The sequence below is a fragment of the Cornus florida genome, unplaced genomic scaffold (genome assembly GCF_030987335.1).
Source record: "Cornus florida cultivar Cherokee Brave unplaced genomic scaffold, ASM3098733v1 CherokeeBrave_3.0.0_Hap2_Chr08, whole genome shotgun sequence".
NCBI classification, from domain to species: domain Eukaryota; kingdom Viridiplantae; phylum Streptophyta; class Magnoliopsida; order Cornales; family Cornaceae; genus Cornus; species Cornus florida.
The window spans coordinates 62,976,954-62,999,862 of NW_026775578.1; the positions used below are offsets into that span (position 1 = coordinate 62,976,954).

General features: G+C 35.4%; 1 protein-coding gene across 1 annotated transcript; it reads right to left on the reverse strand.

Moving 5' to 3' along the window:
* Positions 1-16,656: 16,656 nt before the first annotated feature.
* LOC132270401 (putative two-component response regulator ARR21) lies at positions 16,657-22,057 on the reverse strand. Its single transcript, XM_059771585.1, has 9 exons — positions 21,940-22,057; positions 20,887-21,045; positions 20,039-20,446; positions 19,825-19,901; positions 18,306-19,355; positions 18,094-18,192; positions 17,323-17,418; positions 16,881-16,973; positions 16,657-16,734 (listed from the first exon to the last, which is right to left on the reverse strand). The coding sequence occupies exons 1-9, from the start codon at positions 22,055-22,057 to the stop codon at positions 16,657-16,659; spliced, it is 2,178 nt and encodes a 725-aa protein (XP_059627568.1).
* Between the last annotated feature and the right edge of the window lie 852 nt (positions 22,058-22,909).

The following is a 22,909-nucleotide window of genomic DNA, read 5'->3' on the forward strand; positions in this document are numbered from 1 at the left end:
CCTGGCAGCAATGATTTTCTGGAAAAATATGAATTTTTGAGGGCCAAGATTATGTTTTCTGGAAAAACACAAAAAAGAAACTCCCTTCAAAATCAAGTTTTCTATGAGAGGAAAAATGAAATAAAATCATTGTGAAATACCCGAAATGCCCCTTTAACAGAATAGGGTCAAAACTAAAAAATATGCAACTTTAGGTTTTTGTTTCATCAAGGAAGGTATGGTTTGTCAAAGTGAGTATGCAAGTGCATGCTCTATGATAAAATAGATGTGCTACAATGGCCTATGGCCTCATTACAATACATTTACAACATTTGACAAGTCAAACCTCCAAGTTAGAAAAATTACATTTCATAGACAAATCATGAACATGTTAACACTTGCATGTGAACAAGAATGCTTCTGAAGAAGCTCAACTCAGCAAATCACCCAAGGAATTGCAATCTCCAATCTTGTATCCTGTACCTAAAATATGCCCCAATATCGTTGCGGTGAGTAACATAAAGCAACTCGTAGGAAATGAGCATGCATCGACCTAAAGTTTTACAAGTTGCATGATTTAATTATTGTGCTTCATTCCACCTAACGTCTATGTCAAGGTGAGACTCATGGAGCATCTTAGCTACCTAAGATCATTTCTAGCATCAATCACCCCATTCATGCAATTTTAACAACATAGGGTCATGCTTACACAAAGCAACAACATAGGAGCATGCTTACACAAAGCAACAACACAGTGGTTCTCAAGGTTATCAACTTGAAGTCTAAAATGCAACATCAACTTAATATAACAATTTAGCATAATTAGAATATCTAATACCACACATCAAGACATAGATTCTTTAGGTTATCAACTAGCAATCTAAAAGTGTGAAATCAACTAAATATATCAATTTAGTATGGATGTACTTAACAACATCAAATCGCCAATTACCAAAACCACAAGTCACAATTAAACATTGGTTGTCAACTTGGAATTGAATGTGAAATCAAATAGTGGATGACTTGGACATCACAGCTCGGATTTCCACCGAGACAAGGCAAATTTGGAGCTACTAACCCCCAGGCAGCCTACCCAACACGCGAACTTTATAGGGCTAATTTGGTGCTACTAACCCCCAGGCAGCTTACCCAACGCGCGAACTTTTGACTTAGAGGATTCTTGTCCCCGTACTAGAGCCAAACCCTAGCCATCACAGCTTAACAATGTCCCAAGCAACTCCAAAATAAATAAGTTAACAACTTATATACGTATTAAACAGTACACGAAACTACCTTCATGCACAAGTAGGTTGTAACCACACAACATATGCTCTAAATCCACAACAACTATAGGATGACAATGTCAAATCTTCAGAGCGCGATTCGTTACGCGCTATAATAATATCACATGTCGAATCTTCAGTGTGCGATTCGCTACACGCTATAACAATATAATCCAATATTGAAAACATAATTTATAAATCTATTACAAGTCTAAAATCATGCTTGAAACATACTATCAATGCCAATTTCAGGATTAAATTATTAAAGCAATAGAAACGGAATTTAATCAAATAAACTAATTAAATTCCTTAACTTTCAAATCTCAATAAAATGACCCCTAATCAATGCATATTATACAATATAGTATAGTATATACATACATTCACTAAAATCTCAATTAGGCCAATGGCACAACAAGGTAGAATTTAATTATATCATGATAATTAAACTTCTAAATTTCAAAGTAACTTCAAATGGACCCAATTTAATATATACTAGTACACAAGTCCTAGTCATCATGATTATCAAGTAAAAAACTTAATTGGGCCAAGGGAAACATTAAATAGATTTTAATTAATCATTTAATTTAAAATCTCTATATTTTCATACTTATCCAAATACACTCAAATTAAAGTATGTTAACAAACATGCTAAGACTTAATTTAAAAGCATACTAGAAGTTCATTTCATGAAAAGTATGGCCATGGGATTTAATCTTTCACCAAAGATAAATATTAAATAAAAAGTGCAATTCTTATTCAATTAATCTCAATTTAATATATGTTAACAAACATATTAAAACATGATTTTCTAGCATGCCACAATTCTATTCTAAGTTATACACATCCTTGTGAATTAAATTTCATACAAAGAAATAATTAATACTAATTTTCTAGAATTGATACAAGACATGCAATTAAGTTGTATAATCATGCTAAACACTCAATACAATACACAGAAACACCTAGAACATCCCCTACCTCAATTTGAGATGAAAATCTCAAAAGCCACCAAATGGAAACCGCTCCGAATTTGACGAAATTTCTAGGTTTTGTCAGGGACTACACCGTGCACATAACCCCAAGGAAGCCCTATCAAAATCACAACTTGACTTCAAACCCAAACTCAAAGAATGGTCAAAAATGGGTTCTAATAAGAGTGAAAGAAGCGCGTAGTCAACACGAACACTAAACGCAAAGGCTCTTCTATATTCTAACGAATGAATGAAGCTCAAAAGAGGAGAGAGAAGGTGGCAGCCTCCCTTGGGCTGCCATGGAAGCTTCAGGTCGTGCAAGAGAGTGGGGAAGATGAAAAAATAAAATATCTCACCCCCCCCTTTTATAGAAATCTCAAAAAGTTCCCCGAACGGGCCCACCTGGTCCGAAAAAGTGAAATTTGAGTAGACGCACTCAAATGACAAAACTATGTGAACAAAAAAGATTCAAAATGAGAAAATATGAATAACGGAAGAAACAACATCAAAAACCGAGTCCCGAGCAGAAAGTTATGCCCCAAACAAGTTTGGCACTAACTGGGGCCAAAGACCCTAAAATTGGAAAACAATGATCAGAAGGAATTTCTAAGAGTACATGACTCGATGAAAAGTGAAAATGAATCCCGTATGAGGATCCAGGCTCAAAACAAGGCATTTAGCAATAACTTTCATTAATTGCACAAGAGCCCCTACAAAAAGTGAAAACTGCACTAATGGCCAAGAATGCAAATATCTTCCAAAAATATTTTCTTAAAAACCCCTGAAATAAAATATCTTCAAAAGATATTTACGAAAAACACCCTAAAAAAAAGAAAATAATTTCAAAGAACTTTACATCCATGCCCCTATGGACACCGGAAGCAACCAGAGTACTTTCTTACAAAAGTAAAGATACGTATTTCGTGGAAACCACTCAAGATGGCGATACATGAAGTCAAAAACTAACTTTGAACACAAGAAGTGTGGTTACACCAACAAAGTGTCAAATGGGGAAAAGACAAAATAGGGAAAAGGACGAAAAGTGAATAGTGTCGAAAAACGAAAAATGTGGAAACGACTCAGTCTTCAAAGGAAGTTGTCAATCCACATAAAAGAGTCTCGGAAATCACTCCAGAGCACTCGAGATGACACTAAGTGAAGAGGAACTGAACTCAGAAAGGAAAGATAACGGAAAAAAAATATTCGTGAAAATTCGGGTCATTACAACCTTCCCACCTTAAAGGGATTTCGTCCCCAAAATCCAGCCCCAACCAAAACAAAAAGGCGAAACCAGGATAACTACGGAGTACATCTCCGAGTATCCCATACAACGCGATACAAAAGCAATCCCAAAGCTGAAAGACAACGAACAAACCAATGTCATTCGCACCCATGTGCTAATGACAGGACAACCTCTCAAAAGGAAAGTGACTAAATGGCCACCCAACAAGTCGGAACTCACACACAGAACCCAAGGTGAGATAAAGGAATAGAAGACAACAACCGTAAACATCCCTCTAGATGAACCATCATACCGATCCAAAAACGACCACCAAAAGATCTCCAAGATAACAACGTATCATATCAGGGTACCGAACAAGATGACGTGGCAGTACGACTAGCGACCAGAACCCGCCCATGACGTACTCAAATGTGTGGTAGCAATAACAGTGCCTAGTGCCCTCCCACACTTACTCGTCAGTAAGGTAGCATCGACGGTAACTAGTACTCGCCCACAACACATAACTTTGTACGGTAGCATGGTAGTATAAGGCACTAATTCATAACCTACCCCCCACTAGGTCTAAAAGACATTCTCAAAAGAGCATCGAGCTCACCTCACAATCAAACAAATCCTCAATGATATGGACACAAGTCCTCATAAAATGATCTCACACCAATCAACTCACTCCGAGCACCACAATTCCGTCAACAACCACAGCAAAAACTCCCCAAGGAAGACACGAAAGAAAGGGAACCACCAGTCCTAAAAATGACAACACCACAGCCCCATCTCTGAAATGAAAGACAACAAGGTCAAAGACTTCACCCCTTACATGGAAGTAAGTTGACTAAAATCCATCAAATCCTCACCAAGGACTCAAAACAGCAATGATGATTCTCACGGACCAACCAACCAAGAACTGTGCACAACGCAACGAAAACAAAAGACTCACTCCTTGTAAAATCCTTAACACGAACCAAGAAAAGAGAAGAAACCCTATCCTCCTACAAGTGTCGATATGGCAAACACAAAAATGGAGCATCCTTCCCACCTTAGGGAAGTGGACAGCTCAAGATGGAACAAATGTGACAACTCCTCTACAAGGAATCTCACAACGAAACTCTTACGGAAACCCACATACACACTACATGCGACTGAGGAGAAACAAAAGGGAACCCAAACCTGGAAGTCATGCATGTGACAAGGAATACAACTACCAGAAAGAAACTTACTCACATAGATAAAAATCAAAGGTACATGCAACACGTCTCCACGTAAGCACAAAAGCATGTCATTAAAGCGTAATAACAGTATGGCATCTCTAAGCATATAAGGAAGGCATGTTAATGCCACACAACAAGAAGGCAAATATGGATATGCCTCCATCTACTCATGCATTACAACATCATAAATCATACTACTAACATGGTAGTAAACGAAACTGCAAAAGACAAAATGATGTAACAATGAACCCTATGGACATCGTGTCCTAGAGTGTCTAAGCAAAAAGAAGGACCAGTCCTAGCCATAAACTATCTCCAAAAACCAATACGACATCAACCTGTCTCAAAACAAATGTGAGCCCTTACCACAATGGTAAGACTCTAACAATCTAACTCTAAATCTAGAGGTGACACTACAAGTGACGCTAACAATGCAATGCTCTTTCTACCCGAAACATCAATCAATCGACTTGATCCCAAAAGCGTCATCACTCAAGGAGAACTCCAAAGAAAATGGCAACTATAGCCATGCCAACAACAACCAAATCAATCACCACGACTAATCCCCAAAACAAACACCATCATCATCGATCAAAAGGACAACGCCTATCAAAACAAAATCGACACTGATTCCATCCAAACTGCACATGTAGCATGCCAGTATGGTAGCATGACAGTGCCATGCACCCGCCCATAACGTATCCGCCCATGAAAAACGCAAGTTCCAGAGTAATCATCCTGAACAATCAAGGATCCTAAGAGGTCCATAACCTCATAATGGCCCCAAACCAACAAATCTAGCACTATGGTAACGCCAAACAACTCATCTCACGAGAGCTTAAACAAAAGGTGACCATCCACCTACCTTAAAACCAATACTAGGTCTATAACAACTTATACTACCACGAAACTGTGACTACAATCACCATCAACCTCAACTCGTGCCTCAATGACGAATCCCGTGTCATGCCAAATATGCAACATAATTATGCATATACAATTCTAATCTAGCATACGTCACATGTCATGCTCTTTACATTAAAATAAAATAATGTTAAACGAACGGCATACAACATGTAGCACATAAGCACATAAGCATGTTATCAACCAAAACATGTTATCATAAAGCATATAAACACTTAGAGCATGGCAACAAAAGCCTGATATGCACCCAAAACCCGTCATCCTAAGGTTTTTGAACCTAGGGGCTCTGATACCACTTGTGACGGCCCAAGTTTTGTAAACCCGATGCGTCAGTAATGACCAAAAGATGACCCGATAACGGATCTGAAATGCGGAAGCGAAAGGTGAAACAATGGTCTTTAGAGATACAATGCGTCTCTAAGACACCAATGTGACCCTCAATGAGGTTACGGAACCCAAAGGAAAACAAATGCGGAAGTGTCGTTTCAAAACGGACAAAAAGGAACCTAGGGGCAAAATGGTCATTTTGCAAAAAAGTGGATTCAGGTGCTATCGAGCACACCGCTGGGAAGAAAATGAAAAAATAATCATGATAGACTCAAGAAATGCATTATTCGAAGTTCGGACGAAGGAGAAAGGTCAAAAACAAAAATGATGTCGAGGCGGCCCGACGAGGACAACCCACCACTGCTGCAACTGAGAGTAAAAACGGGCATCTAAATGACTTTTTTGGAAAAACTCAAAGAAGAAACCCCCCTTAAAATCAAGTTTTCTACCCTAACTTGCGTTCAGAAACCAAAAAAAAATGCATTTTAAAATACCCAAAATGCCCCCAAGAAAATCAGGTCAAGAGGAAAAAAAATAATCCGAGCTACTGCCCAAGTTTTGGAAATAGAGCTTCGTGAGGTTTTTAAATTGCCTAAATTGAAAATGCAATCTTAAAATACACCCATAAGACCTCTGGAAGTTTTGGATCGGTCGTGACGATTTTCAAAAAAAATTTGATGAATAGTACCAACTACATTTGTACTAAAAATTTGCAAAACCTGGCAGCAAGGATTTTCTGGAAAAATATGGATTTTTGAGGGCCAAGATGATGTTTTCTGGAAAAACATAAAAAATAAACCCCCCTCCAAATCAAGTTTTGTACGTGAATTGGGTGGAAAAATGAAAAAAACTCATTACGAAATACCTGAAATGCCCCTGTAAATGAATAGGGTCAAAACTAAAAAATATGCAACTTTAGGTTTTTGTTTCATCAAGGAAGGTATTGTTTGTCAAAGTGAGTATGCAAGTGCATGATATATGATAAAATAGATGTGCTGCAATGGCCTATGGCCTCATTACAATACATTTATAACATTTGACATGTCAAACCTCCAAGTTAGAAAAATTACATTTCATAGACAAATCATGAACATGCTAACACTTGCATGTGAACAAGAATGCTTCTAAAGAAGCTCAACTCAGCAAATCACCCAAGGAATTGCAATCTCCAATCTTGTATCCTGTACCTGAAATATGCCCCAGTATCGTAGGGGTGAGTAACATAAAGCTACTCGTAGGAAATGAGCATGCATCGACCTAAAGTTTTACAAGTTGCATGATTTAATTATTGTGGTTCATTCCACCTAACGTCTATGTCAAGGTGAGACTCAGGGAGCATCTTAGCTACCTAAGATCATTTCTAGCATCAATCACCTCATTCATGCAATTTTAACAACATAGGGTCCTGCTTACACAAAGCAACAACATAAGAGAATGCTTACATAAAGCAACAACACAATGGTTCTCAAGGTTATCAACTTGAAGTCTAAAATGCAACATCAACTAAATATAACAATTTAGCATAATTAGAATATCTAATACCACACATCAAGACATAGATTCTCTAGGTTATCAACTAGCAATCTAAAAGTGTGAAATCAACTAAATATATCAATTTAGTATGGATGTACTTAACAACATCAAATCGCCAATTACCAAAACCACAAGTCACAATTAAATATTGGTTGTCAACTTGGAATTGAATGCGAAATCAAATAGTGGAAAACTTGGACATCACAGCTCGGATTTCTACCGAGACAAGGCAAATTTGGAGCTACTAACCCCCAGGCAGCCTACCCAACGCGCGAACTTTATAGGGCTAATTTAGAGTTACTAACCCCCAGACAGCCTACCCAACGCACGAACTTTTGACTTAGAGGACTCTTGTCCCCGTACTAGAGCCAAAACCTAGCCATCACAGCTTAACAATGTCCCAAGTAACTCCAAAATCAATAATTTAACAACTTATATACGTATTAAACAGTACACGAAACTACCTCCATGCACAAGTAGGTTGTAACCACACAACACATGCTCTAAATCCACAACAACTATAGGATGACAATGTCGAATCTTCAGAGCGCGATTCGTTACGCGCTATAATAACATCACATGTCGAATCTTCAGTGTGCGATTCGCTACACGCTATAACAATATAATCTAATATTGAAAATATAATTTATAAATCTATTACAAGTCTAAATTCATGCTTGAAACATACTATCAATGCGAATTTCTGGATTTAATCATTAAAGCAATAGAAACGGAATTTAATCAAATAAACTAATTAAATTGCCTAACTTTCAAATCTCAATCAAATGGCCCCTAATCAATGCATAGTATACAATATAGCATAGTATATACATTCATTCACTAAAATCTCAATTAGGTCAATGGCACAACAAAATAGAATTTAATTATATCATGATAATTAAGCTTCTAAATTTCAAAGCAACTTCAAATGGTCCCAATTTAATATATACTAGTACATAAGTCCTAGTCATCATGATTATCAAGTAAAAAACTTAATTGGGCCAAGGGAACCATTAAATAGATTTTAATTAATCATTTAATTTAAAATCTCTAAATTTTCATACTTGTCCAAATACTCCCAAATTAAAGTATGTTAACAAACATGCTACGACTTAATTTAAAAGCATACTAGAAGTTCATTTCATGAAAAGTATGGCCATGGGACTTAATCTTTCACCAAAGATAAATATTAAATAAAAAGTGCAATTCTTATTCAATTAATTCCAATTTAATATATGTTAACAAACATATTAAAACATGATTTTCTAGCATGCCACAATTCCATTCTAAGTTATACACATCCTTGTGAATTAAATTTCATACAAAGAAATAATTAATGCTAATTTTCTAGAATTGATACAAGGCATGCAATTAAGTTGTATAATCATGCTAAACACTCAATACAATACACACAAAAGCCTAGAACATCCCCTACCTCAATTAAAGATGAAAATCTCAAAAGCCACCAAATGGAAACCGCTCCGAATCCGACAAAACTTCTAGGTTTTGTCGGGGACAACACCGTGCACATAACCCCAAGGAAGCCCCATCAAAATCACAACTTGACTTCAAACCCAAACTCAAAGAATGGTCAGAAATGGGTTCTAATAAGAGTGAAAGAAGCGCGTAGTCAACACGAACACTAAACGGAAAGGCCCTTCTATGTTCTGACGAAGGAATGAAGCTCAAAAGAGGAGAGAGAAGGTGGCAGCCTCCCTTGGGCTGCCATGGAAGCTTCAGGTCGTGCAAGAGAGTGGGGAAGATGAAAAAATAAAATATCTCACCCCCCTTTTATAGAAATCTCAAAAAGTGCCCCGAACGGGCCCCGCCGGGTCCGAAAAAGTAAAATTTGAGCAGACGCACTCAAATGACAAAACTCTGTGAACAAAAAAGATTCAAAATGAGAAAATATGAATAATGAAAGAAATGGCGTCAAAAACTGAGTTCCGAACAGAAAGTTATGCCCTAAACAAATTTGGCGCTAACTAGGGCCAAAAACCCTGAAATTGGAAAACAATGACCAGAAGGAATTTCTAAGAGTACACAACTCGACGAAAAGTGAAAATGAATCCCGTACAAGGATCCAGGCTCAAAACAAGGCATTTAGCAGTAACTTTCATTAATTGCACAATGGCCCCTCCAAAAAGTGAAAACTGCACTAATGGCCCAAAATGAAAATATCTTCCAAAAATATTTTCTTAAAAACCCTTAAAATAAAATATCTTCAAAAGATATTTACGAAAAACACCCCAAGAAAAGAAAATAATTTCAAAGAATTTTGCATCCATGCCCCTATGGACACGGGGAGCAACCAGAGTACTTTCTTGCAAAAGTAAAGAGACGTATTTCGTGGAAACCACTCAAGATGGAGATACATGAAGTCAAAAACCAACTCCGAACACAAGAAGTGTGGTTACACCAACAAAGTGTCAAACGGGGAAAAGACAAAATAGGGAAAAGGACGAAATAGGGAAAATGACGAAAATTGAATAATGTCGAAAAACGAAAAATGTGGAAACGACTCGGTCCTCAAAGGAAGTTGTCAATCCATAGAAAAGAGTCTCGGATATCACTCCAGAGCACTCGAGACGACACTAAGCGAAGAGGAACTGAACTCAGAAAGGAAAGACAACGGAAAAAAAATATCCGTGAAAATCCGGGTCATTACAAAGTTTGTCGGATACCCATAAAGGCATGGTTAATGCATCAATGTGAGGATCTTATTTGGATAAGCATGAGGATGATGTGTGGAGATTGTATGAAAGCATGAGTGAAAACTCAATGCATCAAACATTATCCTCTAGAAATGGTCAAAATACAAATGTATGAGGAAGAAAGAATTCAAGCTTATATCAAGTGGAAAATTCTATTAGGTCATCGATAACATCCCAAGTGGATGACTAGAATCTATCTTGCAGCCCAAAAAATGGGGCCCTTCTCCACTCTGCCTCTGGTAGCACTACTGGCGCTGGTTCACTTTGTTTGCTTAGATCCTTTTGCTTTGTCATCCTCACAAGGCAATCTAGCATTAATAGCACTAGCATTGATAACAACACTCTGATCTGTATATATAAAACTCACTGTCTTCTTTTGTTTGCCTCGCTTCTTCTAACAATACACTATTTCTTCTCCCACAGACCAGCACCGTCCTTATATAGGCTGAATAGTATCCTTATTTTCAAATTAGAAAAGAAGACACCTAAGGGCCACAACCTAGTACAAACGTCACACCCCAGCTGAACAGTCACATCCAATTAACTTCAAAAACTGGCAGAAGTTGAATAGGCCACGTTTCCCAAGGCCAGTTATAGATGCGCCTCTTTGCTCGCACCCCATTTTCAAAAAATTCAAATGACACATGCAAGGGGACTAAATGTGGATGTAGTTATGCTACGTCACTTCAGTGCCAGCTCTAAAACAAGAAAATGATAACACTCGGTCGATATGGGAAGTACGGCTCAACAAACATAAGTAGTCGATCGATGGGCTTGAACCTCGACCACAAACTATCGATCGACGTGCTTTGAACCTCGATCCGACCAAGCCATAAATTGTCGAGTGACGGGCCTTAAACCTCAATCCGACGAAGCCATGAACTGTAGATCGACGGGCCTTGAACCTCGATCCGACCAAGTCATAAATTGTCAATCGATGGGCCTTGACCAAGCCACAAATTATTGATCAATGGGCCTTGAACCTCGATCAAGCTCAGCCACAAACTGTCAATCGACAGGCCTTGAACCTCGATCTGACCTAGCCACAAACTATCGATCAATAGGCCTTGAACCTCGATCTGGCCCAGCCATAAACTGTCGATCAAAAGGCCTGGAACCTTGACCTGACCAAGCCACAAACTGTCAATCGATTGGCCTTAAACCTCGATTCGGCCCAACCACAAACTGTCAATCGACGGGCTTTGAACCTTTATCTGACCAAGCAACAAATTGTCAATCGACAGACCTTGAGCCTCAATTCAGCCCAACTACATTCTACTAAAGAAAATGAACAACGAAGGGTAATGGTAGGACTTTTCGAGGAATGCAGAAGGGACTTTGGAATGGAGGATGGAAAATTAGCTAAGGCTTTCTAAGGCAGAACCCAAATTTGAGGATAAGAGCGAAAGACAAGCTGGAGTAAGTATAGAAACCTTTACAACTACCCTCTATTTAGGTCATTCAAAGAGATATGTACACTTGGCAGCAAAACCGAAAGAAGAGGGATTAGGGCATCATGATCCACAAAGGGATATGGGCCCTAACTCATCTTATCCAGAGGCCAACAAATACCACCCGAATGACCTAGGACTATAAAAAGGAGGTAGTAAAGGCGGAAAAGGGACACAACATTTTTAGGCTCTAACAATATACTCCAGACTTCGTCTTCTCTACCATTACTTCAATTCTCAAATTGGGCTGGTTTCTCTCCCTCAATCCACTCTTCTATATTCCTCATATTGTTTTAGTGGTATTTCTCAGATACTTTGATCTCCCTCATTTTGAAAAACACTCCCGTAGTCTCTTTTGCTCTCTACAACAAATATATATTGATCACTAATTCATTGCTTCTCTTTGAGTACTCATTCCTTTCAGGAAACTTCAAGGATTCAAGGGTATTGATCTATTATGTTGGAGAAGCTTTCACACTTTCTAGGTTTGTGTATATATATTTATATGTGTGTCTGAAGAGAACACCTAATGCAATAGCAAAGTTTTACAAATGGACAATGTGGAACTAGCAACATATGATATCTCCAGCTCAAGTGATAAGGTCACTTATCCTTGTTGCCTCATTGTGATACCCCTCGACTTCGAGACATTGGTTGATCAGGCCCAAGCCCAAACTCGAGGGATATCAAACAATTAAAGTATTTAACAAGCATTGAGTACGAAAAGAAATAAGAATAAATAAATAAGCGGAGAGAGAAACTAAATAATAAATCATTAAGTTAATAAATAAATAATCCTCCAAATGAAATATCCAAAACCTCAGATATCATTACAACTCGAGAATCCATCTAGTGGACCCCTAATAATATCCCAACTTAAAAAAATAAATAAAATAAAATAAAAAAATAAAAAATGAACTGAAATCAAATCCAAAACTAAAACATAAAGAAGAGTCCTACGTAGTCGGAAGAGTGAATAACTGTTTCTGCTCGGTATGATTAAGCTCTAAGACTGGAACTGTCAAACACCTGAAAAATAATAATGAGTTTGGCCCACGAATAAGTTCTACTCTACTACAATCTAAACAGAGACCCGATACACGTATACACCCTAGTCAACTCAACAATAGCTAAGTAGTCCATACATATATATACACATTATAAGACGCTCACTGGACTATAGGTTTGCCTCAACCTGAATAGAAGGCAACATGCAAATCTCATATAAAGTGGGCATGAGTACCTAGACCTACCAGGGCACACAGATGTTTACTATATCCAGTTATCTATCGTAGGCAATATACGCACCCTAACCATGATCTTGAAACTCAAACTCATATCATGACATATATATATATATATATATATATATATATATATATTCCATCCTATCTAAAGCATAAAATAAATATCAAGTATGTCATCCAAATTATTTAGTGGCCTGACATAAAAATAAGTAGGATTTAACTTTCTAGCTAATCCTTTCCTTTATAAATCCAAATAGGTAGGACTTAACTTTTATTAGTTAATCTGTCCCTATGATGCCACCATCCCATACTGGTGCATCACATTCATCCAAATGCAATATATGATGTAGGAATGTAATATATCAAATAATTCAGAGATAAGCATATAAAAAATTCACAGATAATTCTTTGCATTTATTTAAGCAAATACAGTAATTTAAATAGCATGTAGTCAACTTACATTCTAAGTAATTAACCTACATCTCTGATAAATTAAATAAAGATTCAAAATCATTATTAAAATTATTTAAACATTAATTTCAATTGTTAAAACAATTAAATTAATCCATACATCCAATTAAACAACTTATAGGTTATTTAACTCCCAATTATCCACATCCTTAGCACATATAGGTATATTATGCATTCTGGGACTTTTCATGTCCATTAATTATTTAATATTTGATTAAAAATAGATTTAAACCAATCTGGACGCTTAAAACTAAAAATCCAAGGTCGCAGCCCAACTGAGCAATCTCGATTACAACTAAGTCGGATCGGTTCCCAACTAAGTTGGCTCGGTTACCAAATGAGTCGGCTCAGTTGCCAACTAAGTCGGCTCCTTCAACAACTGAGTTGGCTCCTTCTCAAAGGAGTTGACTCCTTTACCAATCGAGTCGGCTCGTTCCTATTCTGCTTCATCTTCTTTGTCTGTTCAGCCTTTGTAAATCCTTTAACCTCCATTGTTAAAGGTCCTAAGCTCCTGTCTAAGTCCCATACGCCTTTAATAATTTATATTAGATATTTTAACATGAAAAGATTCAACTTAAACACATAATCATGCATTAAAACCCAATAATCATTCAAAACAAGAACATGAAAATAAAATCATACAACTCTCTGTTTTGATCCGATTAAACATGCATAATTATTTAGTTTTAATTGTTTAAGTAACCTGTAATCTACGAGGCATGTATAGAAATACAGATCAAAGGGTGAGAGTAAGAGAAGAACTTGCCTCTAAGGTTTTTGATTCAAAACCTCAAACTCCTTCTTCTCTAATTTTTCAGCGACGTAGCTGCCGTCAAATCTCTCTCTTGCTTAGTCCTAGCCCACACACAAAGCCTCCTTTCTTCTCTCCTTGGGTTCGGCCTTGAACCCTTGGCCAAAACCTCCTTCTTCTCTCTCACGTTCTCTCTCAAAAACTCTCTGCTTTCTAAATATATGATATATCACATATATATTTTTACAGCCTCCTCCCACAAACTTAAAGTTATTTATATATATAGGCAATATATTTTAACCCTAATCCTAATTTCATTCCAAGTCTAATAAAAGGAAAAGAAAAATAAAATAAATAATACACACACACACACACATATATATATATTTCCTACTTGGTACTCACACACATTGCCTCCACAGAGGTTCGAACTTCTGACATCTCTTTGGGAAGTAGGGGTCTTGTACCGCTAGGCCACAAGCCTATTGATTTAATACATGGGTAATAACCCGTACCCACCAATACTCTTATCTAAATTGTCCATGTGACCCAATGGTTGGTCCATAACTACTATCCAAATCTAACTCCCTTATATATAAAATATAAAATAAAACATTTTAATTTAACAATTAATTACACAAAATACACATCATCATATAAGCAAACAAAGCAAACAAATCTGTTAAATCATTTAAATTTAAATTAATCAAATAAGTGTACAATTTACATTTAAACACTTAATTAAATTAAACAAATAAACAAATAGCCAATTAATCAATTAAATAATTTAAAAATACAAATAAAACAAATAAATAAATATCGAGACTATCCTTTTAAAATTAGGGATATTACACTCATGAAGCATCAGGTCTGAGGTTCGAATCTCACTGGGTACAGATAATTTCCTTGGGGTCATGCCTCTGTGGTCCATACTCTATGACTTACCCTGGCCACACGGTAGGGAGGCGCCCTTCACGGGTCCTTGGCGATTTGTTGGGGTGAAATCCTGGATAGTACCCCGGTTAATTGTGTGTGTGTGTATTTCATTCTGAATAGCTTGAATTGAGAAAAGTTGACTAGCCAATACTTTGTTCTGTTACTGAGTATTAATAAATTTATTCATAGTGGAAAAGAAAATTTTGCACAAATATAAATTCATCTTCTTCTGCCAAAAAGGCCATATCGTTGAAGCTTGAAGCAGCAATATTATGATCAACTTGCTGGTATTGGAGTTGTTGATAATGATCACTTTGTGCATGAACACTACTACTATTAGGAAGGCAATCTCTGCTTGGGCTCTGGCTATTTGTTGATCAAATGCAGAGATTATTCCCGCACAGCCATAAACTGGATCTCGAATCCTGCATTGTGCCTCATAGCATAAGGAATCTGCAGCGTCTGCTCGGAGATGAACTGGGAGTTCCTAATCATCATCAACCAAATTAAAGCAAATCAAACCCAAGATTCAAATGTCATTCATCTAAGAAGCATGCAAATATACATATATATAAATATAAATATATAGACAAAATTTAATTACTTATAACATATATATATATATATATATATATAGGATGTAATCAAGATTTTTCATTTCCAAAAGAACCATCTTTAATGGGTATGTGTTGGATTTGAGAAAATATCATTTAAATGATCATATGAAAAAGTAATACATACATATATATATATATATATATATATATATATATATATATATATATATATATATATACATGCACTAAATTCAAGTTTGTAAACAATGCTAGATTCAATCTTTATTTTATTAGTATATTCAAATCTTACACATCATAAATATCTTCTTCTTTATTTGAATATTTTCTTTTTTTTTTTTCTTTTCTTACTTCTTTTTTTGAATATTTTCTTTTCTATGCATTATGCAATAATACTCTTTCCTCATTAAGTAATTAATTACAATTTTTACAAGTTGTCATGTCCACAAATATGAACTATGGTACCATCTTAAACATATGAGAGTAAAAAAGGCATGTTAATATTTGAAAGTTCTTATTATAATTCCATTTTCATAATAAATTTAGTGTTGATATCTTCTTCTTTATTTGTGTGAAATTAAAATGCTGGGATCACAAAGAAAAATGAGCTTTTATAACCTGCACACATTTAAATTTCATATTTATGACTAATATAGGTGGTGATAAATAGTTTTCAATCCTGGAATTGAAGAAAACACAATCAAATTAAATAGTCATGTTTCTTCTAGTATTGCTAAACCAGGGTTCGAAAACAGAAGAACATGTAACACTACAAAAATCTACAGACCATATGAAAGATAATGATTTTCAAAACCTTGGTTGAAATTGTTTACATGCCATTAAATAAGTTATAAGTTTCTTATTGAAAGTTTTCGCAATGATGTTCCAATGTGAAGTCGTTGTCCAAATCACATAAAGCTGATCAAGCCATTTTGGAACATATAAATTTCTGAAGATCCAAGTTCTATATTCTATGCTGTTAATAACTTAAAATCTAAACTCCACTAATTAGGTAAACTAGGCATTCCGATCCATGGCAGGGACTAGAATCCTCCGAGGTTATCACTTCCTCCGAAAGCATCAGGGCTGAACATGGACTGAATGAATATCTCATCATCAAGCTGCAACCAAAAAAAAAAAAAAAAAAAAGAAAGAATAAATAAATAAAATCAATACCTCATAAAACGCCTAGATTTTGAAATTTTCAAGTGAAGTAAGTAATTTGGCCTCTAGACAAAGAGATTGAAAAAACTAAAATGAGACATACCTGTCTTGGAGATACATTGTTCCACAAAACAGTGTTATAAGACTGATAATTTCCATGATCCTCGTAGTCCACAAGCTCTTCAAGACCTTGCTGCTGTACAAATCAGAAATTCACATTAAATTGTAGTTAGAATGTGCATCGACTTCGGCACATAATCACAATGTGTGGTTTCCTTTTCCAACAACTTCGAAATGGACCTTATTAACATTGTTAAAAAAGCAATCACTATTACAACATATTGTGCTATGTTAAACACAAAAAATGAGCATTACAAGTTAAAAAAAAAAAGGGAGCATGGTAAAATACAGATTAAACTACCACACATTTTATATAGAAAAAAGTTCTGTACAAACACTAAGATCAAAGAAGAGCTAGTGAAGTTAATTATTTATCTACTTAATTATGTAGGGAAGGCTTAATCAGATAAAGATCGTAGACTTACCTGTTTGGGGTTTTGATCAAGCCATGGAAAGTACTCATTGGACTGATATCCATCGATACTAAAGCTGGAGTCCAAATCTTCTCCACCAACAAATTGCTGCATGCATACATGGCCACAAAATTAAGGATTGAAATACTTGGCACCACCAATATTTGATTCGGAACTCAGTAATTGTTTGGAAAGAATTACAAAATTTTTATCAGTCTAACAAAAAATAACAAGAATAAGTTATGAAACATCAATCATCATTTCGCTGTTTTATCATCATTCATACATTCAGCAGCAAATCTCGTGATCAACTTGAAGTACTTTAACACCACCCATATTCATTCGAAACTCAGTAATTGTATAGAATGAATTATAAAATCAGCATGCATGGAGAAAATTTTAATAAAGGAAATAAGGTAAAAAGATCGAAGAAGTAGTTTTACAATGGGTTAAGTAGTGGTACAAATAATTTCAAACAAAAAATAACAAGAACAAGTTACGAAACATCAATCCTCATTTCGCTGTTTTAAACATCATCCCCCCATCGAGCAGCAAATCTTGTGATATACTGAAGTTTTTGAAAATAAGTTAAAATAAGGTTAGCATATATGAATCTGTTCTTTTCCTGATGTGCAAACAATTGACACATTTCTTTAGTGGTTGCACTTAATCCTTTCAAATGCTTTACAAGTGGGAAATTATATACGATGACACGGATATGCATTTATGTACATATAAAAAGAAAATGAAGCATGAAATAGAGTAATTAAGCGCAAAACATGCCTGTTCAAGAGCTCGATGATTTCCTAGTAATGGGTTATCTTCAATATCATGCGTACCAAAAGTGAAGCTAGAATTTGTGATTTCTTCTCCTCCTTGCTGCTACACACATCAAAACCAACAGTGATGCTAAAATTATTGTACGAGGAAAGAGAATTAAACTTAACATAAATTAAAGATTTGCTCAGTAGGATTAGTACAATTATTTTTCTTACCAGATTCAAGAAAGTGCTGCTAAAGTCAGCTTCAACATGTGAGAGAAAGTTATCAAGTGTAGTTGAAGAATTATTCATTAGACCAGCTATATAATCGTCATTTACACCTTCGTTGGCAGGGATGTTCTGTTGCAGCATGGTTGGAGGCATCTCTGGCACTAAAACATTTTCTTGTGGATCAATAGCATCAGTCAATGTTGGTGAAAATCGGTTTGAACACTTTATCCCAGATGAAGAAGACATTTCCTGGAGCAAATAACCAGTAGTATTGTCACTCACATTGGTCACATTGCCATTCTGAATCCCATTCATCAAGCTATAGTTAGTGATAGAACCCTTTGATGCACCATCACTCAAATTAGCCATATGAGCCGAGCCAACTAGCTGCCCATCTCTAGCAATCCGATATCCAGCATAATTATTGTTTGAGTATTTGGGGATTGGATTCAAATTAGAATTGCTTAAATTTCGCATTTGTCCACAATCTGTAACGTTGTTGGGGCCAAGAACTCCAAATGTGGTAGGATTGTACTTAGATAGACCATTGAAACTCTCTGGTAGAGATTTTGGGTGGCGCATAGAATTTGTACCATTCATGAGGCCAATTGAAATGCCTCCACATAATGAAGAACCTCTTCGAAAATCATTTGGCTCCATTGTCAAGCTGGAGCAATTCGGCTGATAAAGATCTTCATTTCCAATCACTGGTTGCTCCAAATTAGTAACTTTATCGCATAATAAGCGCGATTGTCCATATCTTGGTGGAGGGATAAAGTTGCTGCTTGATGCTTCTTTATTAGGAAAAGATAAATGGCCAATGTCAGAAGCTTTAACAACCGGGACATGCTTCGTGAATCTTTGTTGGAATGGTGTCCTCATTTGCTGGTGTTCTGGATATAGAAGATATCCTTGTCCCAATTTATTCCTCTTCAACCAAGGCTGTCCCGGCACAAAAGAAGGTTCTAAGGTCCTGTCAGCCAATCTCCTTTCAGCAGCAGATTGAATGTTATAGCTTGCATCTGAAACTTGTTTTAAGAAGATTCGATACTTCTGCAGCATTTCATGTATAACATTGTCAAGGACTAATGATTTGGAAAAGCATCACTCGAAATTATTTCATAAAAAAGTGCCCCTATGTAGTATTACATATATATGTATGAATAATTTTCCATTTTATGTTCATATAAGGTCAGTTGTATTGGATTACTACGTCTTATTTTTCATTGAGAGAAGATATATGAAGTTATGGAACAGAAATGCAGTTCATGCCATCAGCAGTACAAGCATGTTTACAACATTAGAGTGCTAGTTGGAATAGTTTGCAGATTGATGTTGTTTCCATGTAGCACAATTTCTTTTTAAGTGTGGATTCTATATTATTCTTTAACCTTTTTATTCTTTATTGAAAACAAGGTGTGTTGCTATACATTTAAGAGACGACTAACTTGTGAGAGCTAGTTTGATATACAACTTATAATATTGCATGAATCAATCACAAACAATAAATAAAAACACAAACCTGCAAATGGCTGGCTATATTTTCTCTAGTTAAACCTGGCACATTCATGTGCTCAAGAATCTTCTTCGGAACAGCCCCTGGATGAAATTTATATAAAGGCAAAAATTAAAAATATCATTACTAAGTAGAACACAAAGTAGTATATATGTGTGTGCGCGCGTGTAATTAAGAAGATTGAAAAGAATAATATCCATATTAGCAAGGTTTAACTTACTTTCAAGCCCTATACTTCTAATGGCTTCCAAAAACTGGTTGTGGAGTGCATTCGTCCAAACAACCTTTGCTTTCTTCGGTGCTGCAGAATCATCGTTCTCTTGATCTCCTCCTTTTTCATCGCTATACTTTCTCGGTACTTTTTTCCTTGAATCCTTCTTATCATGACTATCCTCATTTACTGATGATGCAGAGTATATATCCTCATTGGAAGCTTTGTCGTGATCAAATCCGGATGTTCCTTGAACACTTCTAATTTTCTTGATAGCGGCTTTACCTTTCTTGTTTGCAACTGCATATTGCCACAAATTTTTTAGATCATCCGGGGATATTGGCTTCACTAAGAAAAATGCAGCCCCATTCTCTAATCCCTTTAGTATAACACCCTCTTTGTCATCAGCTGACATTACTGCATCAGAATGATGAAGCAAATTTATCAGAAACAAGCAATACAATGATATATTTCAAGAACAACCCTCAATTTCATTAGCTGCATTCACATTGTTATGCATTATATGTAAAATTTTCTCATTATGGCAATGCTGAGTGAGGTGAGCAATGCAAGGTACTAAAAATCTTTACATAAAAAATCATTCAAGAATAGAAAAATATAGCTTTTAATTCCTCATACAGCTAAAGAAAAGATGGAAAAGTAATAATAAAACAAAAATAAAACTGTTTGGTATAAAAAAATAAATAAATCTGCTAAGATGTTGTTTATGGACATTCTCTAGAGGATTTATAGCAATGGAAGTATTGTATGAAGTGAATTTAAAGTCTCGGTATGAATTCCACGAAAAATTTATTGGGAAGTAGTAAAAACGAAATTTAGTATAAAATGACACTCACAAACAACAGGTAAGTTGAATTCTTCATCAATTTGTTTCTGTAACTCAAATCCATTCATATCCGGCATATGCACATCTGTTACGACAAGATCAAATGAGTCCCCTTTGATCCGAAGAGTACACAAAGCATCGGCTGCATGTTTGACTGTCACAACTGAGATTTAGAGGAAGAAAACCATTGAGTAAGAAACAATCTGTGATCAAAGTAAATCATGAAGGAATTCTCATCAAATTATACATACAGAAGTTTATATGCAAAAGGGTACTAAGATTTGGCATGAATTCTCCATGGAAGATCATTAATCAGATCAATTGAAAAGAAGTGTAGGGTATAGATAATCAGTGTTCAATTATATATATATATAAATCATTCTATTTCCCATATAAAGAATGTTCAATTGCATTCCTCTCAAATTATTCTTACCTAATTAATCATATTTGTTAATAAAATTGTATACAAATTTAGCAAGTGTAGAACATATAACATTCAAGCTATGCCATTAGAGCATATCTTATGAGGACTGTCATAGGTTAGAGTAATAAATTGGAAGGTTTCATTTTATTACAATAGTTGAATTAAGAAACAAAATAACATATTAGTACATGTTAACAAATCTATATGACAAAATGATTCAAATGAAGAAATAGTGCAAACTAGAGATGAAAGATATATGTGAGAGAGAACAAATCCTCAAAGTGAAGAATTCAATCCACAAAAGGAAGGGTGGAAACCTTCAAAAAGATTAGCCATGCATTAAGAAAAACATTAAAATAAATAAATAAAAACTCTTAAATTAATTGGCCAACGGAAAAGGGAAGAGGTAGATCAAGGTTCTATATATATCTTCAAAAACCAACCATAAACATGCAAAGCCTTGTGGAATGACACCCACCCACCCACCCACCCACCCACACACACACAGGAGAAAAAGAAGAAGAGGAAAAAAAATAAAAAATCTCAAATCAAAATAAAGAGAGATCCATGCATAGAACATGGCCTTGACAAAAGAACCACCATTTTTTTTAATTAATTTTTAATTATTATCAATTATACCTTCATATTTCCATGTTTTAAGTATTGCAGCAACAATGGCAAGACATGTACTGTCGTCGTCCACGACCAAAATGGTGATCTTTTCCACAGAGGGTTTAGTCTTGGAAGATCGGCTCATCGTACTTATCTCACGATTCATGCTTAATTAGCTAGATGTTGAAGATTACACTACAAAGCAAGAAATGATGAGGACGAGTTCTAGTTAACTGTGGAGACGAAGATGATCAATGGCGAAGAAAGATATAATTAAGAGGAGCTCTGGTCAACAACTGTATAAACATTAGGAAGAAAACACAGTCTGTACTGTCTCAACACTCTAGCGATAGAGATAGAGAAAGAGAAGGCTCTATGATTGTAAACCAGAGTTTGGTTTTACAGAAAACTGCTTACAAGTCGAAAGTGTGTAAAAGACAGCAAGTGTACACTCACACTGAATATTTGAACTAATTAATGTTGTATATCTAAGAAAGAAATTTAACATTTAAAGAAAAATACAAAATAATAAGAAGGTTCGATGGTCCATACGTGGAATTCTTTATTACAAAGATTGTATGATGAATCATATCTTTTAATTTAATGCTTATACATTTTTGAGTTTTCAACTTTCTATATTGAGATTTTTTAAAACTAAATATTGGTAAACATAATTTAAATTATTTTAAATAATTAATGTAATTAAGAGAGATCTATGGTCATAAGAGTTGTTCTCTACATTTAACCACTTGTTAAAATATTTATTAAATGATTCGTTTGACTTTTTACAAATTTTAAAAAATTATCTACATTCAGTGATTAATTATGAAGAAGTGATAATTCTTGTTGTGAGGGAGTCATCTTAATAGCATTACTCAATTATTTTTCTAATTTTTGCTTATAAATAAAATGACCTATTGCAAGTGGAGAGAGCCATCAATTAATTATTAATATTAGTTTATATTACTAATTGAAATATATATTTTCTTGTCTTGTT

Coding starts and splice junctions, on each gene's coding strand:
- LOC132270401 (XM_059771585.1), bottom strand. CDS start 22,057: ATGAGCCGATCTTCCAAGACTAAACCCTCTGTGGAAAAGATCACCATT. Junction 19,356..19,824: donor ATATAGCCAGCCATTTGCAG/GTTTGTGTTTTT, acceptor GAAATGCTGCAG/AAGTATCGAATCTTCTTAAA. Junction 17,419..18,093: donor ATCATCGAGCTCTTGAACAG/GCATGTTTTGCG, acceptor GTATGCATGCAG/CAATTTGTTGGTGGAGAAGA.